Here is a 27,520-nt window from a genome sequence, read left to right as displayed (position 1 = left end):
TTTAAATGCAAGAAGCAGAAATTTGGGTGAAAAATAGAGGTGACCCATTCAGAAGATCCAAAGAATTAAAATATTGTTGTACTAGTAGAAATTGTTTTCTTTGAAGCAGAAATGAGGTCTCTAAAGAATTTTCACCTAGTATTTAAACTTTTGGATACAATTCACGGAAATACTACTTTATCTAAATAGACATAAATATAAGATCAGCATGTGGGATCATTCAGTATGGAATACTTCAGTTCCGTCAGGTGTATTAAGGTGTTTATAGCTGAATAATATTTAACAGAAGAAAAAAAAATACAAAAAGTTCTTAGTACTTTTAAGGTATTATAAAAAATGCTGTTAAATGTTTGACTTCCTTATTTTCTCTGTAGCAAGTAATTGTGTATCAGCATCATTTTTCAAATTACCCATTGCGTGTAAAAAGCAAAGGACTCTCTTTATAAAAATTTTCTTGAAACCATGGAGTACACTGTGAGGGCAGAGGTACTCAGCATTAAGTCATTAGTCATTGAAGCCTTTCTGCTTCAGCCTTTCTTCTAAATCATTTGGCTGTACAAAGTATCAGTCATTTCCTTTTGCAGACATTCCTAAAAAAGTTGTGCTGTGAAATTGAGTAAGTAATAAAACTTCATATAGTAGATAACACTGGCTTTCTTTAAAAGATGTACAAACTTAGTATTATGCTTTCTGTATTTCTTCTGCAAGTTGTTTTAGAAATGTGAACAAAAATGTGCATAAATCTTGATCTTACATTTATGAGGACAGACTTGTTTTTTTCTTTCCAGTACTGAGCAAAGATCCTCTTAAAAACTCTTTCTATTAAAACATTGCTGTGTGCCTTTGTCAAGAAATCATTAATTATGAATGTATAACTTTCAGTATCTGTTTTATATCAAATAATTGACAGTAAAATGTTTGTTCCAGGGAGTAACTTTAATTCTGTAATCTAATTATTTTTCTGAGAATGGACTTTTCTGCTAACTTGCATCTTGGTTTCTTTAATGTAGCTTTATGAAGCAGAAAATAAGCATAAGACTTTGGAGAAGGAGTTCCAGCAATACAAAGAACAGCAAAGTAGAAAACCAGAAATCCAGCTACAATCAGAAATAAATCTTCTCACTTTAGAAAAGGTATATTGGATTTTTCTACTACTTAAAAATTATCACAATGGTGTGTTCACTGATAAAGGGTATGTAGGATAATACTGTGTGATGAAGTGGTTAATTTGTCTTCACTTCTTCCAATAATTTCTTTGGAGTTTCAATATTCAGACACAAATAAGGTCAACAGTGGCCTTATTTCTATAGAGGAAGCAATAATGTTAGAGGCTAAAACAGGAGAAAACACTAACCTATATATTTAAATCATGATTTATGATGGGGTCTCTGAACATTCTGTTTAAAAAAATTAAAGAAAGATGACTGATGATTAATTTAAACTGTTTTTCCATTATGTGCATTTTCATAATTAATTATTTCTGAAAAGAGATTTTGTTACTTATCAGTAAAATGGAATCGCTGTCATAAGTTAATTTTCTTAAAAGCCGTATATTCCAACAGTAGAGAATCTAATTGAAACCACAGATATGGGCATTGAATGCTCAGAATTGTTGTGAGATTTGAATAAAATTGTTGGTGAAATAAGATGAAAAAACTTGGGCCAGGCTTCTTGGCACAAAATATGCTCAGTAATATGGCTAGTCTGTGTCTTACTGTATGCTTTAATAACTTCTAATAATAAAAGTGACTGATGCAAAATATTTTTGTGTTTCTACTTTTTAAGACTTTTTAAGCTCTTACATTAAATCTTTTTAGATTTCCTAGTTTTGTTAGATGAATTAAATGAATTGGTGCTTTATGATCTTCACAATTTTAATGAAAATAATTTTTGTCAGATTAAAAAATCACTTCCTCAGAGATATGTACTTTATTTTTTTATTGTGTTTTTTGTGCTTCATAAATATTTTCATTTGTCTTTTAATACAAAATTCTTTTTGCACAGATGATAAAATGAATTTTTTGGTGGTAAAAACTTTTAAAGATTTGTGTAGTTAATAAGATCAAAGGTTCACACTAGATACAGAGATTTTAGAGAATGGTTTGAGCAGATGGGTATTTCAGAGAAAAGAATGTAGGACATATCTTCCATCAGCAAACTAAAAAAGTCTATGTACCTTTTTAAGAGAGATCTATCTGTCAGCATTTTTGTGAAATTAGTGTTTATAACTTTACTTTGAATAAAAAAGGGATGAGGGGATGGCTGATTTGAAAATCTTAAATTTAAAGGTTATATCAGCAGATTTAGTGCTAAAAATTAATCTTTCTCTTTTTGTGTAGATGGCTATCCAATAAAAACAAGGTTATATTTTAAACAAGAAAATGTTCTTGTGCCATAATATTTATGTTATATTGTATAACAGCTTTAGATGATGTTGTATATTACGCTACATAAACACTTTTCTTAAACCAGGCCCTTTGTATATATACATCTTTCAGTGATTGTTACTGTTGTTATTGCTTCAGCTGATATGATTTTAATTGCTTTTAGGTTGAACTTGAAAGAAAGTTAGAGTCAGCTACCAAGTCAAAGCTGCACTACAAACAACAATGGACAAGGGCTTTGAAAGAACTTGCAAGGTTAAAACAGGTATGCAGGTTTTCTTTGGTCATATGAGACAAACAAGCTATTGCCATGTTGGAAGCTACTAGGATTACTGTTAATTACTGGTTTTTGTTTTTGCAAAGTAAAGCTCTCAGCTATGCTTTTAACAAAAATGAGAACAGCAAAACTGGCTTGTGTTTAACTTCAAACTCTGGAAAGGCCAAGGCTCAGACCTGCAAAGGCTGAAATAGTTAAAAGCAGATGTGATTAGAAAAATAAAAGGTTTAATTTAATTCCAAGTAGTTCTGCATCAGCACTTCCAGGAAAATATTTTGCCACAATCCCAACCATCTTGGTCAGTTACAGTCCTAATAACTTTTGTATTTAAATTTTATAATGAATGAAGAGTGAAGGTAAGATTTTACTGCTGGGTATTAACAGAGCTCTTGTGTCTGTGGCATCTATATAGACAGAGTTATATACTTTTGACTTGAAATTACTCTGTTTAAACTTGCAGTAGTAGCAGCTTCAGCCCTGTTGAATCTGTATTACATGTTGTGTTTTGTCATCTGTCTTCCATGAATTCCAGTACACATTAGCTAAACGATGCGCTTAAGGATGGCTAGCATTTCCATTGGCCCTGACAAACAAATAGTAAACCTTTAATCCCAATTGACTCATGAGCAAACTTTGACATGAACACGTAAATACAAGGCTTCAGAATTCAAGTTTAGTAAAAGGTTTTTATTGTCTGTATTCACACCTTCTTCCCACTTGAGGAACAGTGCAGGAACATAGTCTTACATATTATGGTACCAACTTAATTTCTACTGATAGAATATTCAGGTTTTGGAGAGTAAGAAGCCTATGTTCTTCTAATTTATAGTGCTTCTTTAATCTGTATTTCTCTTTGAAGAGAGTCAATGCACACCATAACCGTTATTAGTAAGTTAAAACTAACCTGCATTTGCATTCCTCAAACTTTTTTTGTTGAGGGATAAAAAGAGTCATCTCCAACTTGTGAAATGTCTATGCTTGAGAAGGTGATAGAAGGAAGAATATAATCCTACCCCTCTGACTAAGATTTCTTCAGCAGTCACAAAATATCCAGCCTATTTTTATTTGCAATGTTTTAAAATTCCCATAGAATAAAAGCAAAGATTGTCACTTGCCACACTAACACTATCACTATATCATTATTGGGTTCTTACAAATTTCATTACCATAGATCTGATAATCTGAATTCATTAATGTATGTTGATGGTTTCAACTGAACCTCTTGATGAAAGTCTGAACTATGAAATAAGTTGGCATGTACAGTGAATTATGCTACCTAAAACTCCTACAGCAGAACAAACCCTTTCAAAGTAGTTTCTTGTGGTTTTTACACTCCTGTGCTTCATCTATACTTAGGCTATTGATAAAGGTTTTAAGTGACTTTAAAGAGCCAAATAAAAGTTACAGCAAATCTGATTAAAAAAAAAAATCTGTGTTTCAAATATAAATTTGGAAACTGTAGCTTAAGGAATTCTTTAGAATTTAGATTTGCTTTAGTTCAGATGATTTGTGCAATTGTGCATAGTCTGACTAATTTTTTGTTTGAATTGGATTAGTACCATGTTAATTTTGCATTGCCTCTGGTGAATAGCCATAGGGCTGTAATCTGTGCCAGTAATTTTGTCACACCAAAGCTCTCTAGAGAACTATACAAAACATTTGTGTAGTGAGGATTAGATGCTGAAAGCCATATCTTAGATTGTTAATAAATGTTAATGACAAAACCCAGCTGGTAAGTCTTGGAAATGAGATCTAATGCTTTGTGCCCATTGCCAAAAAAATGTTTAAACAGAGATTTCCATTACTTAAAGGTGACCTGGTGCCGTCAATTTGTGAATTAAAGAAGCATAATCTACAGGCTAAGCATTTAGTAAAATGCTCTTCTGAATTGCAACCATAAAAGTCAATGTTTCCTTAATTAAAAAGTTTTCTTTTACTTTGGAACTAGTTCTTAGCACACATCTGGGATAGTTTTATAATTTGCAGAATATGAGAGACACAGCACATAAAGTATGGGACTGTTAATAGACTATGATCTAAGCTTCTCCATGGGGTAGGATTTTGCATGCTAAACACAGTGCCAGTTTTACTGAAGTACATGAAGGCACACATACATCATATTTACCTGTACTTAGAAAATACTGATGTTAATTAAACAGTTTGTAAAATTATGTGACAATAGACTTCACCCAGCTTAATTTTCTTTTCTCTGTTACTCAGTAAAAGTCTGTATTAATACTTCATTTGTTATAGCCCTGTTCAACTATTAGGGAGACAAAAATGTCGTCAAATTAGTTACATATCTGTGCACCCAGGTAAATGTTCTAATTTCTGGAGAATTCAAAAACTCTTTGAATATTTTCTGATTGGGTGATTTTAATACTACACATATGAGATCCACATAATTTTTTTTTTTACTTATGTGAGCATTATTTCTCAGAGGAATCCAAACCATTTACATGAAATTGAATCCATGCTTACACAGAATTTAGATACCAAATTTAGTACCTGTCTCGGTGTAAGAAACATATCAAAACAAAAATCAAAACTGGCAGAAATGTCATTTTCAGCAGTTGATGATCTCAGATTTGTTCTGAATAGCCAAAATCTCTAAATGTATGTGCATCCACTGTTCTGGAAGAAGTATTTTTATAGGTTTTCTAGCATGTTTGTGTCCTACAGACTTGTTAGAACCAGCACTCAATTATTTGTTTAAAAGAGCATAGACCATATTGGCTGGCTGACAGTTCGTTCTGTCTTGTCCAGTATTTTGCTTATCCACTCAGTAATTAATTTGATTAATTTATAAGTAATTTAGCCAAGGATAGGATGTAAATCTTTGTTTAAAAAAAATAAAAAGGCACACACACACACACAAAAAAACCCCACAGTTGAAAGTCTAAATCTTGGTTAAAAACTGTGTCTTGAAACCATCCAGGCCCTCCTACTGACTTGTCAGCTCTGGGTTATTTTCAGAAAACTTTACTTGAGTTCCTTAGCTTCAATCCTAAGTTTTTCCCACAGACTTGCATGGTATGTATGAGTGGGAGAGTGAATAGTGGCTGCTATTTAGCCATTGTTTAGTCTAGTGTATGTATGTTTACATCTCCCTTTTGGATTTATAGGCAGCTATGACAAAATAAAGATTGTGCTTCCTTGATTGAAGAGCCTCTTAACTAAAGCACCTGGTGGCATACAGGGATTCTTTAATGATCTGATTATAATTCAAATTTTGATGTCTTCTTATTATTGATTAATTTTTATTAAATGCTGATATATCTGTAGTACCATAAGTTTCAAAGTGTGATTGAGATTTCCACTGTACAAGCTTCTAAAACAGTATTCCATTTCTCAAGCACTACATTAGAGATGAAAACTGGTGAAGAAAATTAGTAAAACCTTGAAGTAAATTATCTGATACTAGAATGTAGATTTGTTTGATATGGCTTTATTTTGTTTGTGGAGGAGAATGGCAAAATGCGAAATTAATAAGTGAAAGTAATATTGGTGATGAGTTTTATTGAAAGAGGTGTATGGGAGGCTGAAGGAAAATGAGCAAGAGGAATAGCAGGATTAGCAGTGATGAGAAAGTAGTGCAGGAGAGAAGGTACCTGGACCAACTAATATATATTGCAGAGATAATTCATTATATTCTTGCATATGATATGATATGATCTTGATTAATCTGTTGCGCTCTCTCTGTGGGATAATGGCTGATGGTTGGGTGATGGTGCAAGTGAGGTATATTTCCAAATGTTCAGTTTCTGGTGGGTTTTATATTCTATTCATGAAGTTTCCTTTAGTCCAGCTGCTGATGATTCTGAATGTTCCCTTAGATGAAATTTAAAAATGAAAAATACTTAGAAACAAAAATTCTGGTACTTCTTACTGAGATTTAAAATAGCCTGACTGTTTAGAATAAGCAGTTGGGAATAAATCTGAAAGGTTCCTTATTTTAGGATATATTATAGGAGTAAAGTTTGGAAAGTTATCCAGAAAGTCTTGACTGAGAATTTTCAGCATGCGGCATGTATGTTTAAACTTGTGTGCACTGAAATACACTTGAAGAATACCAAGTATTCAATTATAACTATTAAATTATAAATTAATTTTCCAGTATACACAGAATGAAATAAAGATGTTGCAAGGGGATTTAGAAATGTTGGACTTAATTTTATGTGTAAAGTAAATGTGCAGAAGTGTTTTATTAATATTGTTTTTTTTACTTTGAAACAACTCACAATAAACTCTGCTACATTTCAAGTCCTACTACACAGTGGAGATCTGCTCCTTCTCTGAAAAAGAAAGGTGCTTGTTGCTCAGTGGATTGCTACATTGTCATGGAAAAAGTGGATTTAATGCCTGAGTGTCTGATGAAGTGACACCAGTTTCATCACTGAGATGAATAAGAAATCCTCCCTTCTGTCTCACCATAACAAAATACAGTCTTTTTATGCTCCCTCAACATATCGTAACAAAATTGTATATAAATTAAAGCGAGCATGTCTCCCTTATCCAATTGTTGTAAATCCTTTGCCATCTTCTTATATTGATGGATTATTAGGAAATGGGTTTCTCTTGCTTTGCTATGAATGGTATACATAGAACAAGTTTTCTGTTATGCACCCTACAAATTGTTGATTTTTTAAAGAAATCAAAGACTAATGTTTGAGAAAGACGTTTGAAAATCACAGAATATGAAGTGTGTAATGTAAATTACACAGAGGATCCATCATGAAAGAATCCTTTCTCACTTGTTTTAGTGTCTGTTTTCCAAGCTGGACTGTCATGAGCTGAATGGTAGGAAAATCTTGCTCCAGCAAATGTTGATTTTTATTTTTTAAATTTAATATTATTGTGCTTAAGTGTTGCTATGCAGGGCCATAGCATGGTGTGCCTCTAAAATTCTTGACTTCCAGTGACTTAAATTAATCTGGACTTTCTCCTCAACACCCCAAATAAGTAAGTGCCAAATATTTGTCATGTTTACATCACAATTATATTAGTAATGAAATTGAATATCACACTTATGTGAAAGGAATTCCTACCCAACATTAGCATGGAGACAAAATGTACTGATAAAGGTGTTTCCCTCCTCTATTGAGAAGACAAGAATTTAGCACGCACTATGTTTAATCTTGCTTCCCTACAAATCTAGGATTATCATCCCTACCAAAGAGCGTGCTCACTAGTGATACTGGTTTTGGTTCGTTTTATGTTTGTTGGGTTTTTTTGATAGAATTTTTCTCCAGTGAAAAATATCGAAAGGAGTAGGAACTGAACAAAGGATTCTGCAGAAGAGCCTTGCTTTTCCTTCATCTCTCCTTGGCTTCATCATCCTCTGTTGTCTTATTCTTGGATTAATTAAACATTATTAAAGATATTCCTAAAAAGTTACAGTTCTGAAATGAACTTTTTCAGTTTGGGCAGAAAGGACGAATCTGTTAAATAATATCTGATCAATATGAAAGCATTGGGAGTAGTGTGTCCTCCTCCTGGTGATGGAGCTTCAGACATTAACTCATGATCAGTTCTCTTAACTTTAAGTATATGTACTTCTTCTAATGTATACCACTCCTCTGATGTAGTCTAAAATGCCTTTTTTGCTCTCTGATTTACATTGTGAGCATATTGCTGGACAGCAGAAATGGATCATTGAACTTCCCTGCCTCAAATAGTAACACATCAGCATGTTGTGAAGCCTGTGGTCCCCCACACTGCTTCTGGTCAGCATGCAGTTACACCTTTCTTCGGCATAACTGCAGGTGGAAGAACATATTCAGAATTTTCCCTCACAGATCTAATATCCTTCACAAACTGAAGGACTGGACTAGAAGGCTTCTACTTAGTGTAGTCACAGCTATGTGATGATTTGTGTTTATGTGAAAGTATTGCTGTCCTACTAACAAATGCTACTCTGTTTTGCATTAGTTTTGCAGTATTTAGGTTTTGGTCAATTTTTGCACAATATACTTTCAAAATTAATTCTCGCATAGAATTTTTGAGATACATAAATTTGACAGACTTAGATTAATACCCCAGCTTCCCATGACAGTACCCCTAGTTTAAAATGGGACAAGGAAAGCATGGATAAACTGAATTGCAAATAAGGAGTTTCCTAAAATAAATCCTTATCTCATCTGCAAAAAAATTAATTTGACTGAAACTAATATGGTTTATTACAATATGATTTATATTACAAATCAGCATAAGTTGGAAGACTGGTAAAAGAGATAGTGACAATTTAAAATCCTCTCTTGTATAAAGGAGTTAAATTTTTGACATCACCTAAGAGGAAAATGTCAGTCTTATCTTCCAAAGTAAAAAGAAGGCTTTCCTATAGATGAATCAGTTTCTTGTAAATGATGTACTTATATAATTTATTGTGAGTTCTTCAAGACTCTTACCGCTGTTAGATAATATCAACCGGAAGGACAGGATTAAACAAATTAATTTCAAAATCACAAGTTGGATACGCAGGTGTACTGTATCTACTTCGGTGATATCTGTGTTAAGTTTGTTACACTTGTTGTCTAATCAGGAGAAGTAGCTAATCACCAGACTGAATTACTGGATTCCTTACCTGTAAAGACAGATAACTAGAAATTTCTGGATTTGTTCTAAATGTACAGGTCAACAGCTCATCCCTCGAGACTTAATAGAACTTCACAAAGGAGATTTAACATACTTAAAATTTTAGGTCTAATGTTTGAGTTAAGATGTTATTCACAACTATTTTTTTTTTTTACCTGAAACAGTGGTATTTTAGTTTGCTTAACTTTGTAAAGGATTTAGTTTAGGAAATTGAATGGGGACACTGAGAATAATGACTGATGGTCTCAAAAATAAGTAAATACTAGTTTGCCCTCATACTTCTAGATTCTATATAATTGAGGTAATCAGATTGACAGTCAATCTATGTACTTGTTCTGTTAACTGAAATTGAGCTGGTTTTGTAGCAACTTGCTTAAGACAAGATCATGCTCACCATTTTTCTTCTTACTACTTGCATTTAGCAAAATAAACAACAGTATTACAACTACCAAAATAGTAATGATAATTCCATCCTTCCTCATAGCCTGTTTATTGCATTCTTTTTTGTAGCCTGCTTTATACTTGAAATATGGCTTTACTGTCTGGGTACTGTTGTCCATCTGCATTTTTGGGAACCAGAGAATACCATTGTGGTATTAAGGAAAAAAATCCCAACAAAACCCACTCTCTGCCTCTTCTTTCAAGTACTTCAACAGTACTGCTTTATACCTAGTATTTTCTTTTTCAAGCATAAATGTCTCTCTTCATTCAAAACTTTTTGTGATCAAGAGATCTCCTCACATGATTTAATATATTGCTTAAGTGATAAATTTCCACTCTTTTAGTAACTTGAATCATGTTTCTAGTTGGAATATACCTAGTTTTGAGTTTCAGCCATGCTTTTCATCGGGTGGGGAAGATCCAACTAGTGAGCTGTTGTGACGTATCAGTCTGGCAGTAGGTGCGCAAGATCTAGAAATGCAGCTTGGGTATCTTTGAACAGCCTCCAGTAGCCCTCAGTCAGTTAAGTACATCATGAGCCAGAAGTTGCATTCAGGCTATTGTCTTTAATGGACATAAGTGAATGTATTCTTTTCATTTTTGTCTCCATAATATCTCCCTCTTTACACATTTGCTTTTTCCCCACTGAACTACATTTTATCAGCAGCAAACTTCCATAGTGGTTTCCTCATTTATGAATATTTTGAAGAGTAGATTCTTGTGCAATTCCTCTGTTACCTTCTTGCTCCTGTGAAGATGAGCAATTGCTATCCTTTCTCTGGTGTTCTAAACCCTGAATGAGCTGAAAGTACTTTCCACTGTGACTGCTTAGTTTTTGTGTTTGGTAGGAGGTCTCTTAAGTGTGGTGTTTGGTTGGTTTTTTAAGACTAGTGGGAAGAGTGACTTTTCTCTAGAAGCTAGATTCATTCTTCCTGGTGTACCCATACACCCTGCTAAGTTTGAGTTTAGTTATGGTTTCAACCTGTTTGGCCTCTGTGGAAGTTGTTAGGTTCTGCTTACTTTCTGGGTATTTCTAAGGCCTCTGTTTAAAGAAAGAGACTAATATGAAAAATGGAAAAATAGTTATTCCTGTGGTGTCAACACCACTTTTGGTGATGGTTTAAGACTAACCTCCAGTCAGTGTCAAAACTTTTTGTTTGAATTTCCTTATAACTCTTGAAAATTCTAAATACCAGCACTCTGTAGTAGCTTGTTTTAATATTTGCTGTCTATATTTATAGATTATTCTCAGACTAAAGAAGAATAGGTTTTATTACAGTATTCTTCAACTCTTTCCCACATAAAAAAGTGTTTCTCTCACATGGGAATGTCCTTCTGCAATGAATTCTTGATGGGGAAGGAAAGACTATGGCCTTATCTTCACCAAGTGCTTTTTCTATGCTTCAGTCATCTATCAGCTGTAGACTCTTTGGCAGGATTCCTGCTTTTTTTTTTTTTTTTGTATATGTGTATATCTCTTTAGCACGATGTTCTTCAAGATTTATAACCTGTCTCACTTTTGCTGGCTGGTGAATTGAATTTAAGAATCAAAACAAAGTTTTCAGAGTCTTTAGGGTTGATTTCTTGTTGAGTACTTCTCCATTGCGTTGTCTGCTCACATTAGCAGTTAAAGTCTTTTTTTAATACCTATTCCCTCTGAAATTCAGATTTTTTTGCCCATTATTGATCATCAGCAGGGAGTGTTTAAAATGCTGGCAGCTGGAATTCAGGAAACTACCTGAATAAAGTCTTTCAAATATTATGAGGTTGACTGTATAAATAATATGCTCACACATATCAAACAAAAAAATTACTTTTTTTAACCACATAATAAATATAATACTGATGGTATTAATAATCAAACACTCCAGATGAAAGCAATGTCAGAATTGCAAAGATAAACTTGCACTTCATGATATGCCTAGGTCCAGGATGTTTGTGTAATTTCCTGTCTTATTTTTTAACTACCTGAGGTCTTCTGTCTTATTCTGGGTGTAAGGCTGACTGTGCTCAGTGCACAAGGTCATATGGAAAATGACTGGGAGGAAAACAAGTGGAGAGAGGACCATGTTTACTTAACCACTTTTGTTCATGAAGTGGTAATGGATTCAAACATCAGTTTTTTTAGTATCTATACAGAGATTAAAAAATTAGAGCCAAACAAACTTTTAGAATGGACAGACTGATTAAATCCACAAAGTAAGTTATCTAAAATTTTACATAGTGCTATACAAATGTGAAAAGACACTTTGCCAGAAGTTTGTTTCCAAGGCTTATTTTTCAAGAACAAGATGTAATATCAAAAAGCAGTTATTGAAGCTTTGGTAGTAGGCCCTATGGGGCTGATGATCCAAGTTTCATGCAGCTATTTAGCTTTTATTTTCTCAAAAAAAATTATTTCGTATAACATATAGTGAAGGAATAAATCTCAATAGCTTGAGTAGTTCCAGAAGTGTAAGTTTTATGTCTGCCAGCTTAAACCAGAGTTAGTAGGAGAGTTCATTAGTAATTTTGCTGTTTTGATAATGGGAAGATATCTGTGATTGGGCTGCATTTGATCCAGCCTGGATAGGTCTTACTGTGATGGTGATAGTCACTGGTCTTACTGCATTATAGATATCACTAGCTAAGATGTTCTGTTAATTCCTGCGTTTCTAATACTCCTGGAGATGTAATTGCCATGACTTAATTCCAAAGTTCTGCTCTGTCACTATAATTAGCACTTACATGTCATCATATAGTCAACTGAGTTATGTCTTCACCCTTTCCCACACAGCGTGAACAAGAAAATGCAATGGCTCACCTTAAAAAGCAGCAACAAGAGCTCGAGCACATGAGGTTGCGCTATTTGGCAGCAGAAGAAAAAGAGCTTGGGAAGACAGACCGACAAGAGCTGGAGGAGATCAGAAATGAACTTAACAGGTATAAAAAGTATTTGTAAGACTCCTCCCCACCTGTCCCCTTTCCTTCTTTTTTCTTGCTGTCAGTCTCAAAACAGAAGATTCAATTAAGTCAAGATTATAATTGGCTGTCAGTTCTGTGAAAGAACACAGTTTAGTGTCCCTTAGGTAAAGATTGCACATTTGTAAAATGCAACAGTACAGCAGTACAGAAAAATTCATGTTTAACTTTTCTGTATTTATCTATAACTGGTTTATTTTTTGTTAAGGTCATAGATGTACAGCATCAAGATTTTTTCTATTTTAAACCTTCAGTTCTAAGCATAGATGCTGTGTTAAGAAAAGAAAAAGGGACATTTTATTCTTACTTCAAATACATTAAAATTTTAAATGTATCTAATGTTGTCCTCCAAAAGCTGTCTGCACTAGTTTTGTATGTTGAATCCTTTTGAGTACAGTTTACATTACCAAGCAGAAGCCTTGCTAGGAAGCATCATAGTTACATACACACATACAAAAGATTTTGTAATATTTAAGTTTTATATTAACATTTCTTTTAGTTGCAGATGTTTTCCCCAGAGACAGAATAGTTTTTTACTCTCTTTAAAGAGTTATTTATTTTACTTAGTAATTCAGCAGATAAAGACTTAATACAAAGATAATCAAACTGGGGATTAATAGTCTATAATTCTTTCTATTTTATTGATATCAGGCTGAAACAACAAGAAGAGAGAAAGAAATTGGAGGATGCTAGAGAGAATTCTGCTGGTAGAGTGGATAGTCTTCATTGTAGAAAACTAAATGAGAATACAGATGATTACCTCTCTCGTCTGATAGAAGAGAGGGATACGCTGTTGAGAACAGGAGTCTATAATCATGAAGACCATATTGTAAGTGAACTTGATCGTCAAATCAAAGAAGCTATTGCAAAAAGGAATATCACTATTTAAAAGCATGCAGAAGGTTTTTTGAAAGAGCCAAAATCTGAATAGAATGACTTTTATAAGCCTATCGTACTTTGCGAAATATGTAATGTCATGCTTTGTTTTGCACATTTTGGTCATCTCTCTTTGAAGTCAGTGTAAATATTTGCAACATGTCAAGTTAAGCACAGTTGTAAGTTATATGGGGGCAATGACTGGTTTTTAATTTTTTATTCTCACATGTGTATATATAATTGTGTGTGTTTGTGTGTAAATATATTTATCTTGTGTACCCTCTTCTGAAATGTTTCCTACCTCTTTTTACATCACTCTGACTAGGTTTGTTTGTACTATTTTTAATTTTGATTCTAAGAGTCAATATTTTTATTGTTTCATTCAGTTTTTAAAAATATCTTTTCAGCTATACTAGGGCAAAATTACATCAGCTGTTTTCTCTGACAAAACTCTTAATACTAAACTGAAGCAGTGACCCAATGTTAGTTTTTTGCTACATGACATATAATAAATTTTTGCTCCTCTGACTGCAGCTAACATAACTATGTAGTAAATAAGAGACAAGGTTTTGAGTGTGAGGGGATAAAAGTTAAACCTTTTGAAACTAAAGCCGAATCAGTTATTAACTAGCCTGAGTGTACAGGGTTGCCCTAGCAGTTTTGCACATGTCCTGGTAAGAGTATACCTAAGAGGGTGAAGACCTTATTCAGAAATCTGCATGCATTCTTATATCAAAAGATACTTGAATCCATAATTCTGAACACAAACATAAAACAAGAGTTTTCTAAGTCAGGATGTTTTCTTTAATGTGGATATAACCATTTTCAAGTTACTTAACATGCATTTCAAAACACGTTATCTCATTACAACTTAAATTGAATGTAAAGTTTTGTTTGATTGTGGAAGTATGAACAGCATGCAAGGGAGAAATCCACAACTAATATTAGTTTGTGCATAATCACAATTGAAAAACACTTGGTTTTCTAGCTTTCATTCAATTTCTGTTAGATTTGTGTGGATTTACTTAATAAGGTTAACTAGCAACACTGTCTGTTCATTTGGCATTCTTATCTGTCCTGTAGTCACAAGTGTTTCCCTTTGAATGTCAAGTACAGAAATCATCTTAGGATTTATTACTTTTAGTATGAACAAAGATACTAATGGAAAAAATAGTGGTTTGGGTATTTTGCATAAAATCAGTGAACTTTCTTAGAGAAGGTTGTTTACATGTAACCTTCCTGTTTTGTGTGATATTAATTATACAGTGGGAGGAGGAGTATTTGTATCTGGCTTTACCTCTCCATGCGTTGTTTGTTCTCCACCTTACCATGAGTATAGGTCCGCCTAAACAAACTATTCATTTAGACTCCTTTGAAGAGTTATAAACAAGCTGTAATGAACATTGAGATCATTTCCCAGAGGAATACTTGAATACTTATCAATACCAGACTTTGTAAGAAATGCTTTTGTAGATGTATTTTTCTAAGTAGTGTGCTTAGAGATCCCTCTTAAACCACATAGAAATCCATGAAATACAATTTTATAATACTTTTTACATCATGCTGTGTCATATCACTGATACAGGGTTATATGCAATTATTGTAAATGATGCAGGAAGCTTCTGTCTTGACAGGAATACTTGTTCATGACTTTTTTTCTTCAAATGCTTGCTCAGTCGTGTAGTTTCTTCTCTAGACACTGGAGGGTGCCTGAGACTTAAATATTGCAAAGACAGTGTTGACTATATTTTCATAACTGGTTGGTTTTTGAACTGGTATTTTATGACTTTTCAGGTGCATTGTTTTATGAAATAAAATTTGATTTTCAAGTAAATATCAAGGACTTTGCATTTTTTAACTACATATTTGAGCAAATAATTTTGTTTCCTATTTTCTAAGATCATATAAGTGTTTAGTGCTTGAATCTATAAAATAATAAACTTGTTAATCACAGTTAATTTCACTTTTTGGTTTTTTTAATTATTGTTTTTTAATTGAGTCTCTTCTGTGGAATGTAAAAAAATTACAATCATGTTGCTATATGTTTTAAAAAAACTTGAGTTTTCTTTCTAACAAATAGTGTAAATTGAAACATAGAATGAAATGTAAAATAAAACATGGAATGATTGTTTTTTAAAAACATTTATAAACTTCATAATTTAAGCTTGAGTCCATAATTTGAGTCCATTTCGATGTTATTTGAAAAATCACAACTTACAAAGTGCAAAGCATAAATTATGCGAGTATTAAAATAATTTACACACAATATTTGTTTTGTTTTATAATCATTACTCTAAGTATTCATTGTTTTTGCTTAACATTACTCTTAGTGTCCATTATTTTCTCATTAGAATGAGCAATTAATGATAATCTAAGCTGTATGTATGTTTCAATTCAATTTTTTTCAGCACAATTTGCTTCTGCAGTGTGAAGTAGTCCAGAAGCAAAATATATGTTTGTAGTAAAAATGTATAGCAGACATGAGCTCAGTATTACTGTATTTCAAAGAAAATTTTTATGTTGGGTTCCATTTGGGTTTTTATTATCTCAAAGCCATTTTAGAGCATAGAGTTATTCAGTGGAAAGACCAAATTCCATTTTTAAACAGAAATGTCTCAAAATTTTAATCTTAATCTCTCTTCATTGTATGACAAATGTCATTTCAAACAGATGCATGGGATAAGAAAGCCCATTTTAATTTGCCCAGCATAAACAGGCTGCTGGAAGTGAGAGCTGTGTTTACAAGTTCAGTCCTGGTTCCATAAGCCAGAGAAAACGTGGTGGGAAGAGGAGCAACTGCTAGACCCTCCTGGAATTCTGGCAAAGTGCTACTGATTTTGTTGCACCCTGATTTCACTAGGGAAGCTGATGGGATATTTCAAAACAAGCACCCTTGCCGATATGTTTCTGTGAACCCGCGTGATGGAGGTGTCAGTTCCAAGTCAAATCAGTTCCAGCTTCATCTGCCTTGGGATCTGGGCCCATGACTTGCAGTTTACTTTGAATAAGGAAGCTTTGATTTTAGCCTGTACTTATGCAGTCTAGTCTGGCAAAAGCATTAGTCCACTTTGAAATTAGGGCATTTAGAAACACTGTTGTTTTTTCATCATGATCCTCAGGCAGAGGATCCCTCCCTATGTCTTTATGTGGTAATTTTATTTCCAGTGGTGATGACTTGCTGTTGCCTCAAATTATTTACTACCGGTTTAAATGTATGGCAGGAAACCTGGAAGTAGTGTTTGATTGATATGGAGCATTTGCTAAGATTTCAGAAGCCTTTTTCCACTGATAATTGTTAGACTATTTAACAGAAAAATTGTCTAATTTTTTATTTACATATTAAAGCTTATACACATATCTATGAAAAAAATATGACCAATTATTTCAGAAATGAGATAGTGTAGTTTTGCTTTGAATTATTTTCAGATTCATATATAGTTGCATTACTGATCTTTATAGTATTTTTTTATTTTGGACTGAATCTCTAATCACTGTTTCTATAATATTTCAGCCGTGATCCCACACTTTTAACACTAATACACTTTCTAAACTGCTGTTTCAGAAAAGAAGCATTGTTGTATCTGGCACTGAGCTCTCAAGTATTCAATCTGCAGTTCTCCATTGCAGTTTAAATGCTTCTCCCTTCCATCCACTGAGATAAACCTTAATGCACGGCTAAAAACAGAAGTCCTTTATCATATCTTCTAAGTGCTACTGGAGTATTTATACCACTTATTACATATTTACACAATTATTTATTTTGCTACTACTGTGCCTAAATGATCGTGACCTGTGTCAAGGCTTGGATGGGAAGCACTAGCCTCGCTATTGTTAAAGACGGAGCTGTAGAAAGGCGGCTGCGTACTTAGATCTCATTTCATTTGTTTCTCCAGGGGGTTGTATTAGTAGTGTTTTCATTAGAAATGTTTTTACAGATGTCGGCTATCCAGATATGAAGTCCCTGTAGTGGAGAAGCAGTCAGGAGTTTGGCATTCGGAACAGAAAGGAAAAAAAATCATCTTTGAGAGACTAATTTATAGAAAAATAATTTACTGACTTTCTGATGTATAAATGTACAGTAACCCCGTGGCAGCTTTAATGCAGAGTAATTGAATTCTTGCAAGTACGGTTATTTTCTATTCTGAACTTGAAAAAATGCTACAGCCTGTCGTTCCCCATCACTGAAGACTAAAATAGTCCCCATTAATAATGCTGCTGGAAAAGAGATGTCCCTTGCTTTGTAGTCCAGTACTCTTTTTTCCAAGTGAAAAACTTGTGGCAGTTTGACCGCATTTTTAACAATTTATGTATTACTACAAAAAGTTTTGTTCTAACAACATACGCAGCAAGTAGATGGTTATGGAAGTGTAGTGTCACTGAGTATTTGAGCAAAAGCTTCTAATGCAGTTACTGAGACATAACTGCATTGACAAAAAAATATGGCATCCAAATTTAGAGTGGGTTTACTGGGGCAGATGGAGTCTAACAGTCCACAGCCTAAGACTCTTTCAGTACATGGTACTCTTTCTGTACATTGCTCATAGTTTTGAATGTACTACAAAAAAAAAAAAGTTAAAATTTGAAAATTATGTACTGTGAATATCATAAATTTTGGTTTACAAAGGCAAATGTAAATAGAACTAAAATTAAATCACCAGGGTTTGAAGAGCACACAATCAAGCTAATACCTTTTTTCCTAAAATTTAAGAGGTAATGGTAAATCTCCAATATTTGTATATTTGCTTGATGGCATAAGTGAGGGTGGTTTTTTTGGTTTGGTTTTCTGATCTGGAGATACGGAAAATAATTTTATTGATCTCATGTTAGGAGATGTTCATTGTACAGACACCAGACCGTCAGTATGTTTGCCTGAAAAGGCTATTTTTAACAAGATTAATACTGTAATGCAATAGGTCATCCAAATCAGAGCTGGAAAACACCATGAGCTGCTATTCACTTTATAATTGAGCATGGACACAGCCCAAGCTGCATCCCATTCATGTCAGATACAAAGTGGGCATGATGCTTCTCATCCAAATGAATAACAGAGTTTAGTATTTTTTTAGAGCCAGCCCTGTGGGTATGCTCTCATGAATACCAGTGTGTATTTGGCGTAAACCACAGAGCCTACCTGCTGCTCCAGGAGCCCCTCAGGCGAGGTATAGGGTATGTTTGGTCTAGATAATATTTTTTTATTTCCTCAGCAATAATTTTTTACTGCAGTTTTCCTGAATGTGGATGCAATGATTTAAATACTGACTCTCTGATAATAAAAAATTGAACTGAATAAATGGGGCTAATAACCCAAAGTAAAAGGGGAAAAAAAAAAATCAAACATAGACTATCAGAAGCAAGAACACACCAGTACCATAGGGAATTGGTAGGTGTAGCTCTATAAGAGGGCACTGCTATTTGTGGAAAAAGTTGCACACCTCAGCAACTTGATTATGTGTCTTTAAAGTGAGTATTACCTCCTGTCCCGTCCTAATACATCTTGCAGAACATGTGGCTTTTTTTTTTTTTTGGGGGGGGGGGTGTCTCTGACTATTGTTTTGCTGCATATATACAGCACATCATTAAAATGGTCCTAAAGTTTTACCTGCGGATACAGATTTTTACACTACTGATCACATTTAATTTACTTGCATCATCATCTATGCATACAGCATGTAAATGCTTAATTAGAAACAGGCTTAACAGGATGGCATCTTAAAAGCCATTATCTCTCAAGCACTGTGTAACGGGCTAACAATGCTTTGCCATCCCGACCAATAGCTTGTGTTGCAGTACTTTGTGCAACATAGCAAAATCTCTCCTGAGTTGCTCGTGAAGGTGATCCTACTGGTAGGCTGAGGGTTGGACGACAAGTCTGTGGTTTCTCTGCCCATCTTGGTTATAGGGGTGTTGAGTGATCTTAAACAGGGCTCTAGGCTTTCACTTCCTATCAGCAAAATGAGAATAATGTGGGAAAAGCTTTTCTGTGTAAGTGGTTCACAAACTGCTTTAAACTCCAGCTATTTGTGTTGTTTGCAGTTGTCTTAATGCCCTTAAAGGGGTAGATACTGGCTTCTGCTGAGATGCTTCTTTGGCAAATGTGTACAAGCTATTTACTTTGCTCTTTTATGGTAGATAAATCAGTGCATTCTTTCATTTTTCTTGCTAATTCCCAATTCACCTGAAACTTCTAGAAAAAAGCAAAAATTACCGACTTCAATCCTTGTGTATAACTAATTTCTAGGGAAGTTAAGGGAGTCTAAGGCTACAGCCTTCCATGAAAGGCTAGGTTAATCTTTTTGTTAAGACATTAATTAAATAAAATTATTTGGTGAGGGCAGGAAAAGGAACAAAATGTCTGAAGTTTTGGGTCTGCTCCAAACGAGATTTTTTTACTGCTATGGGGTAGTACTATTTACTCTCATTCCTCTCTTGGTAAGATGGAGGTGATTCTTCATTATACTGATGCTTTGATGAATAGCTAGTTAATGCTTGGTTGTTACAGCTATTTGAAAAATAAAAGGTCAAGCATTTTTTGCTATATTCCATCTATTGAGTAAATAAGCAATTGCAAGGATTTTAGTGAAAACTTTTATAGGAAAATCATTTCATGACTTATTAGTATTGAAATAGTAATAAAAGCAAAACCCCTATTATCCTAACAAACATGACAAATACTTCTGGAAATGAATCTTGAAGGTGGGGGGAGGCCAACTCTTATCTAAGTAACTCTCAAATGCTGTGGAACCAGCAGGCCACTGCCCACATGTCCGATGTGACTGTGCCGATGAGATGGTCACAAGCTATCCTGATCTGGAGCTCAGTACAAAAACTCAGGGCTGCTGGGCCACAGACTGGGCCACAGTGGGAGGGGGAGGTGACTTTGCATCACTGCACTTTCCATCACATGGGAAAGATACTTTTGCTGCCACTCTCAAAACCTTAGCCTTGCTCAGTATGGCAAGAAATACCCATTTCTTTGCCAGAGTGGACTTTTACATACACCCTATACTCCCCCTTTTTTTTTCTCTCCTTTTCCTGTTACCAAATGTATACATGTAAACATTACATTACATGTACAAATGTAAACATTAATTCAACTGTTTCATAACAATGAATAATAGAAAAGTTTGATAATTAAACATGCAGGGAAATTATGTGCTACTTTATTATTGTATTTGATCAAGCAATCTTGGTCAAATAATTATTTTTTGAAGAGGAGTATCTACATAAAATAAGTTTGTTTGCTTTTTGAAGATAATTTTTATGCTTAGTCAAGCAATCTTTCACAAAGATTTGAGGGTTTTCATGAGTTTTCTTTTTTGCCCTTCCTTTTATGTTCATTGAGTAAGTCATTTACATCATCTGCACCATTATTCCTGGAAGTATCTCACCACTTTAAAAGTAGAATATCTTAGCTAAAATAAATGCTTGTAGAATAAAACAACAATAACAAAGAGGGGAAAACCTGCCCATATGTTTAATTTGATTGCTGCTTATTTTTCCACTCAAGTTTCAGATAAAAAGGTATTTCATGCTTTATGGAATGCACTTTTTTACAGAGCACGGACAGCATGCTAACTTGTGTACCACAAAATAACAAGCTTGTATGAGTACAGGCAGGGCTGCTGTTGTACTGCCAGATTCAATCTTTAAGTTAGATGGTTTTTGGCAGTGAGAGCACCTACTCTGTTACTTTTACACCAGTTAATCCTGGCTTAGAAAAAAAATGAAAGTCCATCTAGGGCCTTTAAAACCTTAGTTAACTTTTATACTGTGCTAAGAGATGATTTAGAGTATGTCACATTAAAGACTATAATTCTTAAAATCTTCCTGCTGTTGTAGGTCTTTAAATGCTAACACTTTTTTTACACAAAAATGTAAGAATTAATACTGAGCCAAAATTCAAAGCAACTTTAAGTCGGCTTAGCACAAAATTTGTTCTATGCTCACAAAGGAGAAAGCAGTCATTTAGTGTTGTCTGCTTTTCTAACAGAGGAATAAGAACTGCAATGAAGAATAGCAGTATGAAGGAAATGGACTACCCTATGTGGTTTGAACAAAGGGGTGTGAGTGTGTGTGTGTGTGTGTGTGTGTGTGTGTGTGTGTGTTTAAATGTGCTGATAAAAGAATGAACGTAGTAAAAAGAATCCTCACAGGTTTATTGCGGGTTTTTTAAGGCAGAGAAACTTTATCTCATAGTGCTCTCTTGATTTTCTTCTGTAGCACAGAGCAGTACTTCAATGGCTCAGCAGCCAGATTACACGAAGTCTTTTTAGTAAGAAACAAAACTCTCTTTGGGGACACAAGAGGCAACATGTAATCTGGTTCACAATATCTTCCACTTGTAATTCTCTTCTTATGAAAAAAAAACTCTAGCTAAACCAAATCCAGCCATCATCTGTGGGTTTCCTTACAGAGATTTCTCAAATCTTGCACTTACTCATGTAAATCTTATCAATACATATTTTTAAAATATCACAACCTTGACTCCCTTTTCTAACTCCATTTTTATTATCACAGTATCTATTTTAATGGCTATTAAGCTACAATGTCCCTACCTTATCTTTGTCAGTTAATGTATCTAATTCCACCGTCCCAGGGGGAATAAACCTGAAGCTAAAGCCTGCAATATATTATAGAATCAAGAACGCTTATGCAGAACAAACAGAGGATTTAGCTTGGATAAACAGCAGAGAGCTCAGTGTCTTTTATGTCCAGAGCTCAGGACTGGATGAAGAAAATTACTATAAATCATCCCTGAGAAACAACATAACATAAATGTTGTATGTTTATTTAAAACTTTATACAATCATTTATCTGGGCTATAGCTTGGTTTCAAAAAGTGGTCTGCAGTAATGAGGTACTGAGACTAGCAGTAATCAAGAGTAAAATGATATATAGTCTTCAAGCAGAATTTGCTTATGGGAAGAATGGAAAGCACTTAAGCAGACACCAAGTATCTATAGCTAGTAGATCAAGCAGGAGGATAATGCAGTAATAACAAAAACTTTGATTAATTTTTTCCTGTTTCTCTTCAAAATACCACATTTCTTGTAAGGTGACATTGTTTTGAGAGCTAAGTAGACAGCAATTTATGCCTAAATTTTCACATTTGAATAAAGACTGATTTGTTGTGAGTGTCTGAGGTTTGACATGATGTTCTACCAGACTTAAATTTAAAAAGAGAGGCTAAATCTTTGTCTGGCCTTGAATTCCAGGGACAAACACTCTTTAAAATGTGCTGCTGGATTGTTCTTTTTTTCTTACAGGAGGAAGCAGTTATGTGATTTCATGGCTAGTAATTGCTAATTTTTTTACTTCGGGAAATTTAAGAGCCACTGATGATGTGTTTACTGCCTAAAGGAGACAGGCAAAAAATATAAAGCAGCTTTAACTGCAGAAGGAGATTTTTCTGGAGAAAATGCTCTCCACCCAAAGGAGAGCCTGTGATGTCCCAGAAGATGCCAGTGTTTGACCCAGGTTCGAGGTCAGGGTTTAGCCATGACATCCCTGGCAGGACTGGTGCACTTCCCATGGTGTGTGGGCACACTCTGGGACACCACAATTCCCAGCTCAGCACCTGATACTTTGCAGTGTCATTGCAGCAGATCTTCCTCAGTGGAGAAGATTTCTGTGTTCTCTGGCACAGCAGGTCCCACCCACCCCTTGGCAAAGTGTCTGTGGTGGTGGCAGTTTCTGATGTGACTGCAGGCACTGTCCCTCCCCGCAGGTGCTGCATGCAAAGATTTTCAACTCTGCCTGATAAATCGCCCATCACTTTGGTAGTGCATTTGGGCCCAAAACTCTCTAAACTTTTCATTTCCTCCAGAGATCATCTGGTGGCATTTTAAAGCCCAATCTCTGTTACCAAATTAATGTTAAGCTTTCTTTGTTACTAAATTAATGTTTATTAAGCTGCTCTGTGTTACTCTAACAGTATTTAAGGACTACAGGTCTATTTGTTAGTCACTAAGGAATTAATTAAAAAAAAAATCAAGTAAATCAAGTCACACCATTTTCACCTAGATATTTTTATTTATTTTGTGGTCCATGAGGATGAGGTTGACTGCAGAGATGGGGTTGACTGTATCTCCTGACAAGAACATCAGAGGTGAAACCCTCTTCCTCCTGCTTCCCCTCCACAGTTGACAACACCCTGTAAAACAGTGTTGTAAAGAGCACAGGCTCATAAATACTTCTATGCCTTTGCAGCTCCGGATATATATTTATTATGTCAATAACTATTTAAAAAAAGATTTCTTATTCAATAATTCATAATGGTTTCAGAGCTGCTGGAGGCTAATATGGCTCACTTTACTTTAGATAACTTATAAATGTAGATTATTTTCATGACAGACTGAAATTACTTTCTGGTGTATATTTACTTGAGCTTTAATTTTCTTATTAACCCAACATATACTAGAAAAAAAGACGATGGTGCTACTGTCTATCTTGTGCTGCTCTCCCAGATGCAAGTAACAAAATCTTTGAGAAGTGCTTTGAGGAAGCAAGGTCTTAATAATTCTTCCACGCCATCAACAGCAGAGCAAACTCTTGTAGAATTTTTTTTGGTAGCTAAAACTGTTTTATATTTCCAGCATCTGAGTGTAAACAAACATCTCTACAACAAATAGGGAGGGCTGGGCCACTGCTCTTGCCATGAGAGCTGCTCCCAAACCCTGCAACAGCTCTGGCACAATGCTCAGGTGGCCAGGACAGCCCTGAGAGAGCTGGAGCATCCTTTGTGGCCAAGGCACCTGAGGGAGGGATGGGACATTTTGGAGACAAAACAGTGTGTGTCAGGCACTTCAGGCACTCCCATATCCTGAGGGATGTAGGGCACTGCCACCATCAGACCCCTCCAAACTTTATCCACATGGGATTATGGTCTGATCCTGATCTGGCCTTTGCTTGCATGTAGCACATACTGAACAGTATGAAACAGAAGAGGTGTCCAAAATCCTAAAAACAGTTTAAATTTCCTCTGGAGTTTTCCTCTTCAAAGTAAGTAAAAGCTGGAATATCTTCTGGAGAGAAGAAGCAGAGAAGGGGCAGGAAGCGGCTGGAAGAGGAGGGTCCCCCACACAGAAAAACTCAGCCCTTGTCCCTACAGCAGGCAGACTTCCTTCTCTTTTTCCCTAGGTGAAATATCAAATTCAAGATATTCTGTAAAGCCTATGTCTGTATCCCAACAACCACAACATTTTAAGTGGGAGCTGCTGTGATGATGCTTGAGTCATCTGAAGAAAGAATTTATGGTTCACACAGGAAAACATACTGGGAGCAAGCTTAGGGTGGCTTTTCTAGCTTGTTGTTTGATGTTAAACTGTACAAATGAATAGGTTTTGAATTTGTAAATGAATTTGTTTTAAATTTGTCTTTTCCACAATGTCCTTATACCAAACAGGACATGTCTATGCTACACTTCTTCAAAATGAAATGGTTTTATTAATTTATTTTTGCACATGAGGGAAATATGCAAGCACGGGAATCCATAAATACAGGCACGTTAAAAATAAACCTTGCCCTAACACCAATAAAAGCTAGCAACAAATATTTGAAGACTTGAACTCTGTACAAATATGCAAGAAATCCTCTTGGAGCCTGTAGAGCGCCAGTTTCTGGGCAGAGAAGGGTGACAGAAGAGCGTGTCTGAGGCCGTGCACCCGTGGCCAGAGGCGGGGTTGTCCCCACGTGGCAAACCTGCAGGGTTTGGGAGGGTCCCGGAGGGTCCCTCCCTTCCCAAAGCCGCACTGCCGCACCGAGGGCTCCGCTCCCCAGCCTGCCGGCTGCCTGCCCCGCGCCAGCACGGACACAGAGCACCCTCTCTCTTTAATCACTTAAGAAGTTACTTATGATATGCAACTAAATATTTAGTTGTGCAGAGGACAGCTTGTCACAGACAGCTTTGTTGCTAATGTATACAAATGCTGGTATGGCACTGGCTTCCTCCCTGTGCACAGAGAGCTACACACACACTGACCACAGCCTAAATAAGCTGATTTATTTGTTTCAGTTATTTGATAAGTGCATCATACCTCAAACCCTATGAAACCACTTTAAGAGGATTACAAGTTTTATGATGTGAAAAGATTACCCTGAGTGTGCTGGGCAAAGTTTATATTCAGGGACTGTGCAGGAGGTGAGGCATTCACAGAGGCTGGAGAAAGAGGGCTTGATAGATCAAAAAGGGTTTTTCTTTGTTGCTGCACCACTTGCTGGATTTTTTTCTTTTCTCTTTTCTTCCATTAAAAGAATGGCCCTGGCAAGCCCCAGATTTGCTAACCTTGTGACACTCCTCTGCCTTACACTCAACAATGGGAATTTCAGAATCTGCACTTTTTAAAAAATAAGCCATTGTTTCACTGGCAGATGAAAAGAGGGGAGAGTTGAGTCTGGGGGCTTACCTGTGAGGCTCCTCCTGAACTGGGAGTGTGGGGAGAGTGGCTCTGCCCAGTTTCCCTCGGGACTCCATGAGTATACCACTACCACGCACAGTGCCCCAGGGAGGCTGGAGCAGACAGGGTATCTGTAGAGATCCCAGGTACTCACCCAGCCTTTGGGAGGGCTGACCCCTCACCCTTCCCCATGGTGGGAACCAGCATCCACCAGCAGCTGAGAGTCCAGAGAGGTCAGCAGGTGAGGGGAGAGCTGAGAACAAGGCTTGGTTTTGGCCTTGAGCTGGCAAAGTTGTGCTCATCTCATGTGGCTTTTTTTGGGCTTGACACTTGTGTCATGATGCAGCAGAGGGAAGAAAATAATTTAGCCTTTTTACCTGTATTGCTTAATGTTTGACAGATGCTCAGGGAATAATTGTAAATGTAAGAGGAATAAAATCACTAATGTATGTTTCCACCCATCCTTTTTAAAGGAATGGTCTTGCACAGCAAATGTTTAATGTGCTCTAATGATGTTCCTATATTAATAGGGCAATGTGGATAAAAAAGGCAACACAAGAAAGAAAACAGGAACAGCAAGTGGAGGTAGCGCACACAGCATCATAGAGGTCTGCTGTCCTCAGAAGGCTTTGCTCAGCTGCTGGGGCAGCACTCAGGGAGGCTGCCTGGGGGTTTTGCTGTCCCACAAAGTCCTCTGGGTCCTGTCTGACCTCATCCCCTTGGTCCTGGCTGTTTCTAAGTGGGGTCCCAAATACCCTCACCTCCCTCCATCACATGATCAGGCAGTACTGCCCCATAGAGCTCTGTTAAAAAACATGCTCACGCCCAGAATTGCTCAGTCCACAGCACTCTGCTGTTACTAAAAAAGCATTTATATTATATTCTGTCTCCTGTGTCTTTCATAAGGGAGTTTTTATGTGTCACCAGAAAATACTGGGTAACACACTTTATTAGCCTCATGATACTGTGGCCCATCAATACTTGTCGAGGCCTGATGAGATCATGCTACGATTGTTAATCAGAGCAAAGGAAGGAGGTGGAGTAGTGGGAAACACCTTTAGGAAAGAATCAATTAGAGAGAACAGGACTGCAGGTAAGCATGTAATGTGTTTTCCAGTGTAAAACAGCAGGCAGCTGCTCAGCCCATCACTGAAGTTTAAGCATAACTTTCATTTAATTACAAACTAAATAGAAGAGAAGAAATACTGCATTAATAGAACATGCTTGTGATCAGTGTGTGGCTCTTTCAACCATTATCAGCCTCCATAAGATCTCCTATTTAGGAAAGCACTCCAGTGCTTTCTGGCTTCAGCTGGCTTTAAACGAGTGTTGCTGGGACAGTCTTATTTATTCCTTGTTAGACTAAAAGGTTACAGCTTAAGAGATTGCCCAGCACAGCTCAGCATTGATTACTCACTTGGAAGGGTGCTCTTGACTTGGGTTTTTCCTCTTCAGTGAGGACTGGTTTCCTGGAGAGGAAATTTTTACTTCTTTGCAGCTTCATAAAAACTCAGAGCAAAGGCTGAGCCTGCTGCTGAAGGGATTTGAGTGTCACACAGGTGAGGTGAAGGATGTGGCAAGATCAGTGCCAC

The 27,520-nt window shown here is 35.8% G+C and overlaps 1 protein-coding gene across 2 annotated transcripts in view; it reads left to right on the top strand.

Moving 5' to 3' along the window:
• Positions 1 to 15,759, top strand: part of CEP120 (centrosomal protein 120) — a 40,429-nt gene extending 24,670 nt beyond the window's left edge. For both annotated transcript variants that reach the window (XM_058827417.1, XM_058827418.1), the window contains 4 exons: positions 1,011 to 1,133; positions 2,551 to 2,649; positions 12,473 to 12,618; positions 13,309 to 15,759. In XM_058827417.1, coding sequence (XP_058683400.1) covers positions 1,011 to 1,133; positions 2,551 to 2,649; positions 12,473 to 12,618; positions 13,309 to 13,546 — 606 coding nt within the window. In that variant the 3' untranslated portion in view covers positions 13,547 to 15,759. The remainder of the gene's footprint in view (positions 1 to 1,010; positions 1,134 to 2,550; positions 2,650 to 12,472; positions 12,619 to 13,308) is intronic.
• The last annotated feature ends 11,761 nt before the right edge of the window (positions 15,760 to 27,520 follow it).

This window comes from Poecile atricapillus, chromosome Z (genome assembly GCF_030490865.1).
Source record: "Poecile atricapillus isolate bPoeAtr1 chromosome Z, bPoeAtr1.hap1, whole genome shotgun sequence".
NCBI lineage: Eukaryota > Metazoa > Chordata > Aves > Passeriformes > Paridae > Poecile > Poecile atricapillus.
Note: the sequence above shows the minus strand (reverse complement) of the source record. Positions and strands in the feature narration are given on the sequence as shown.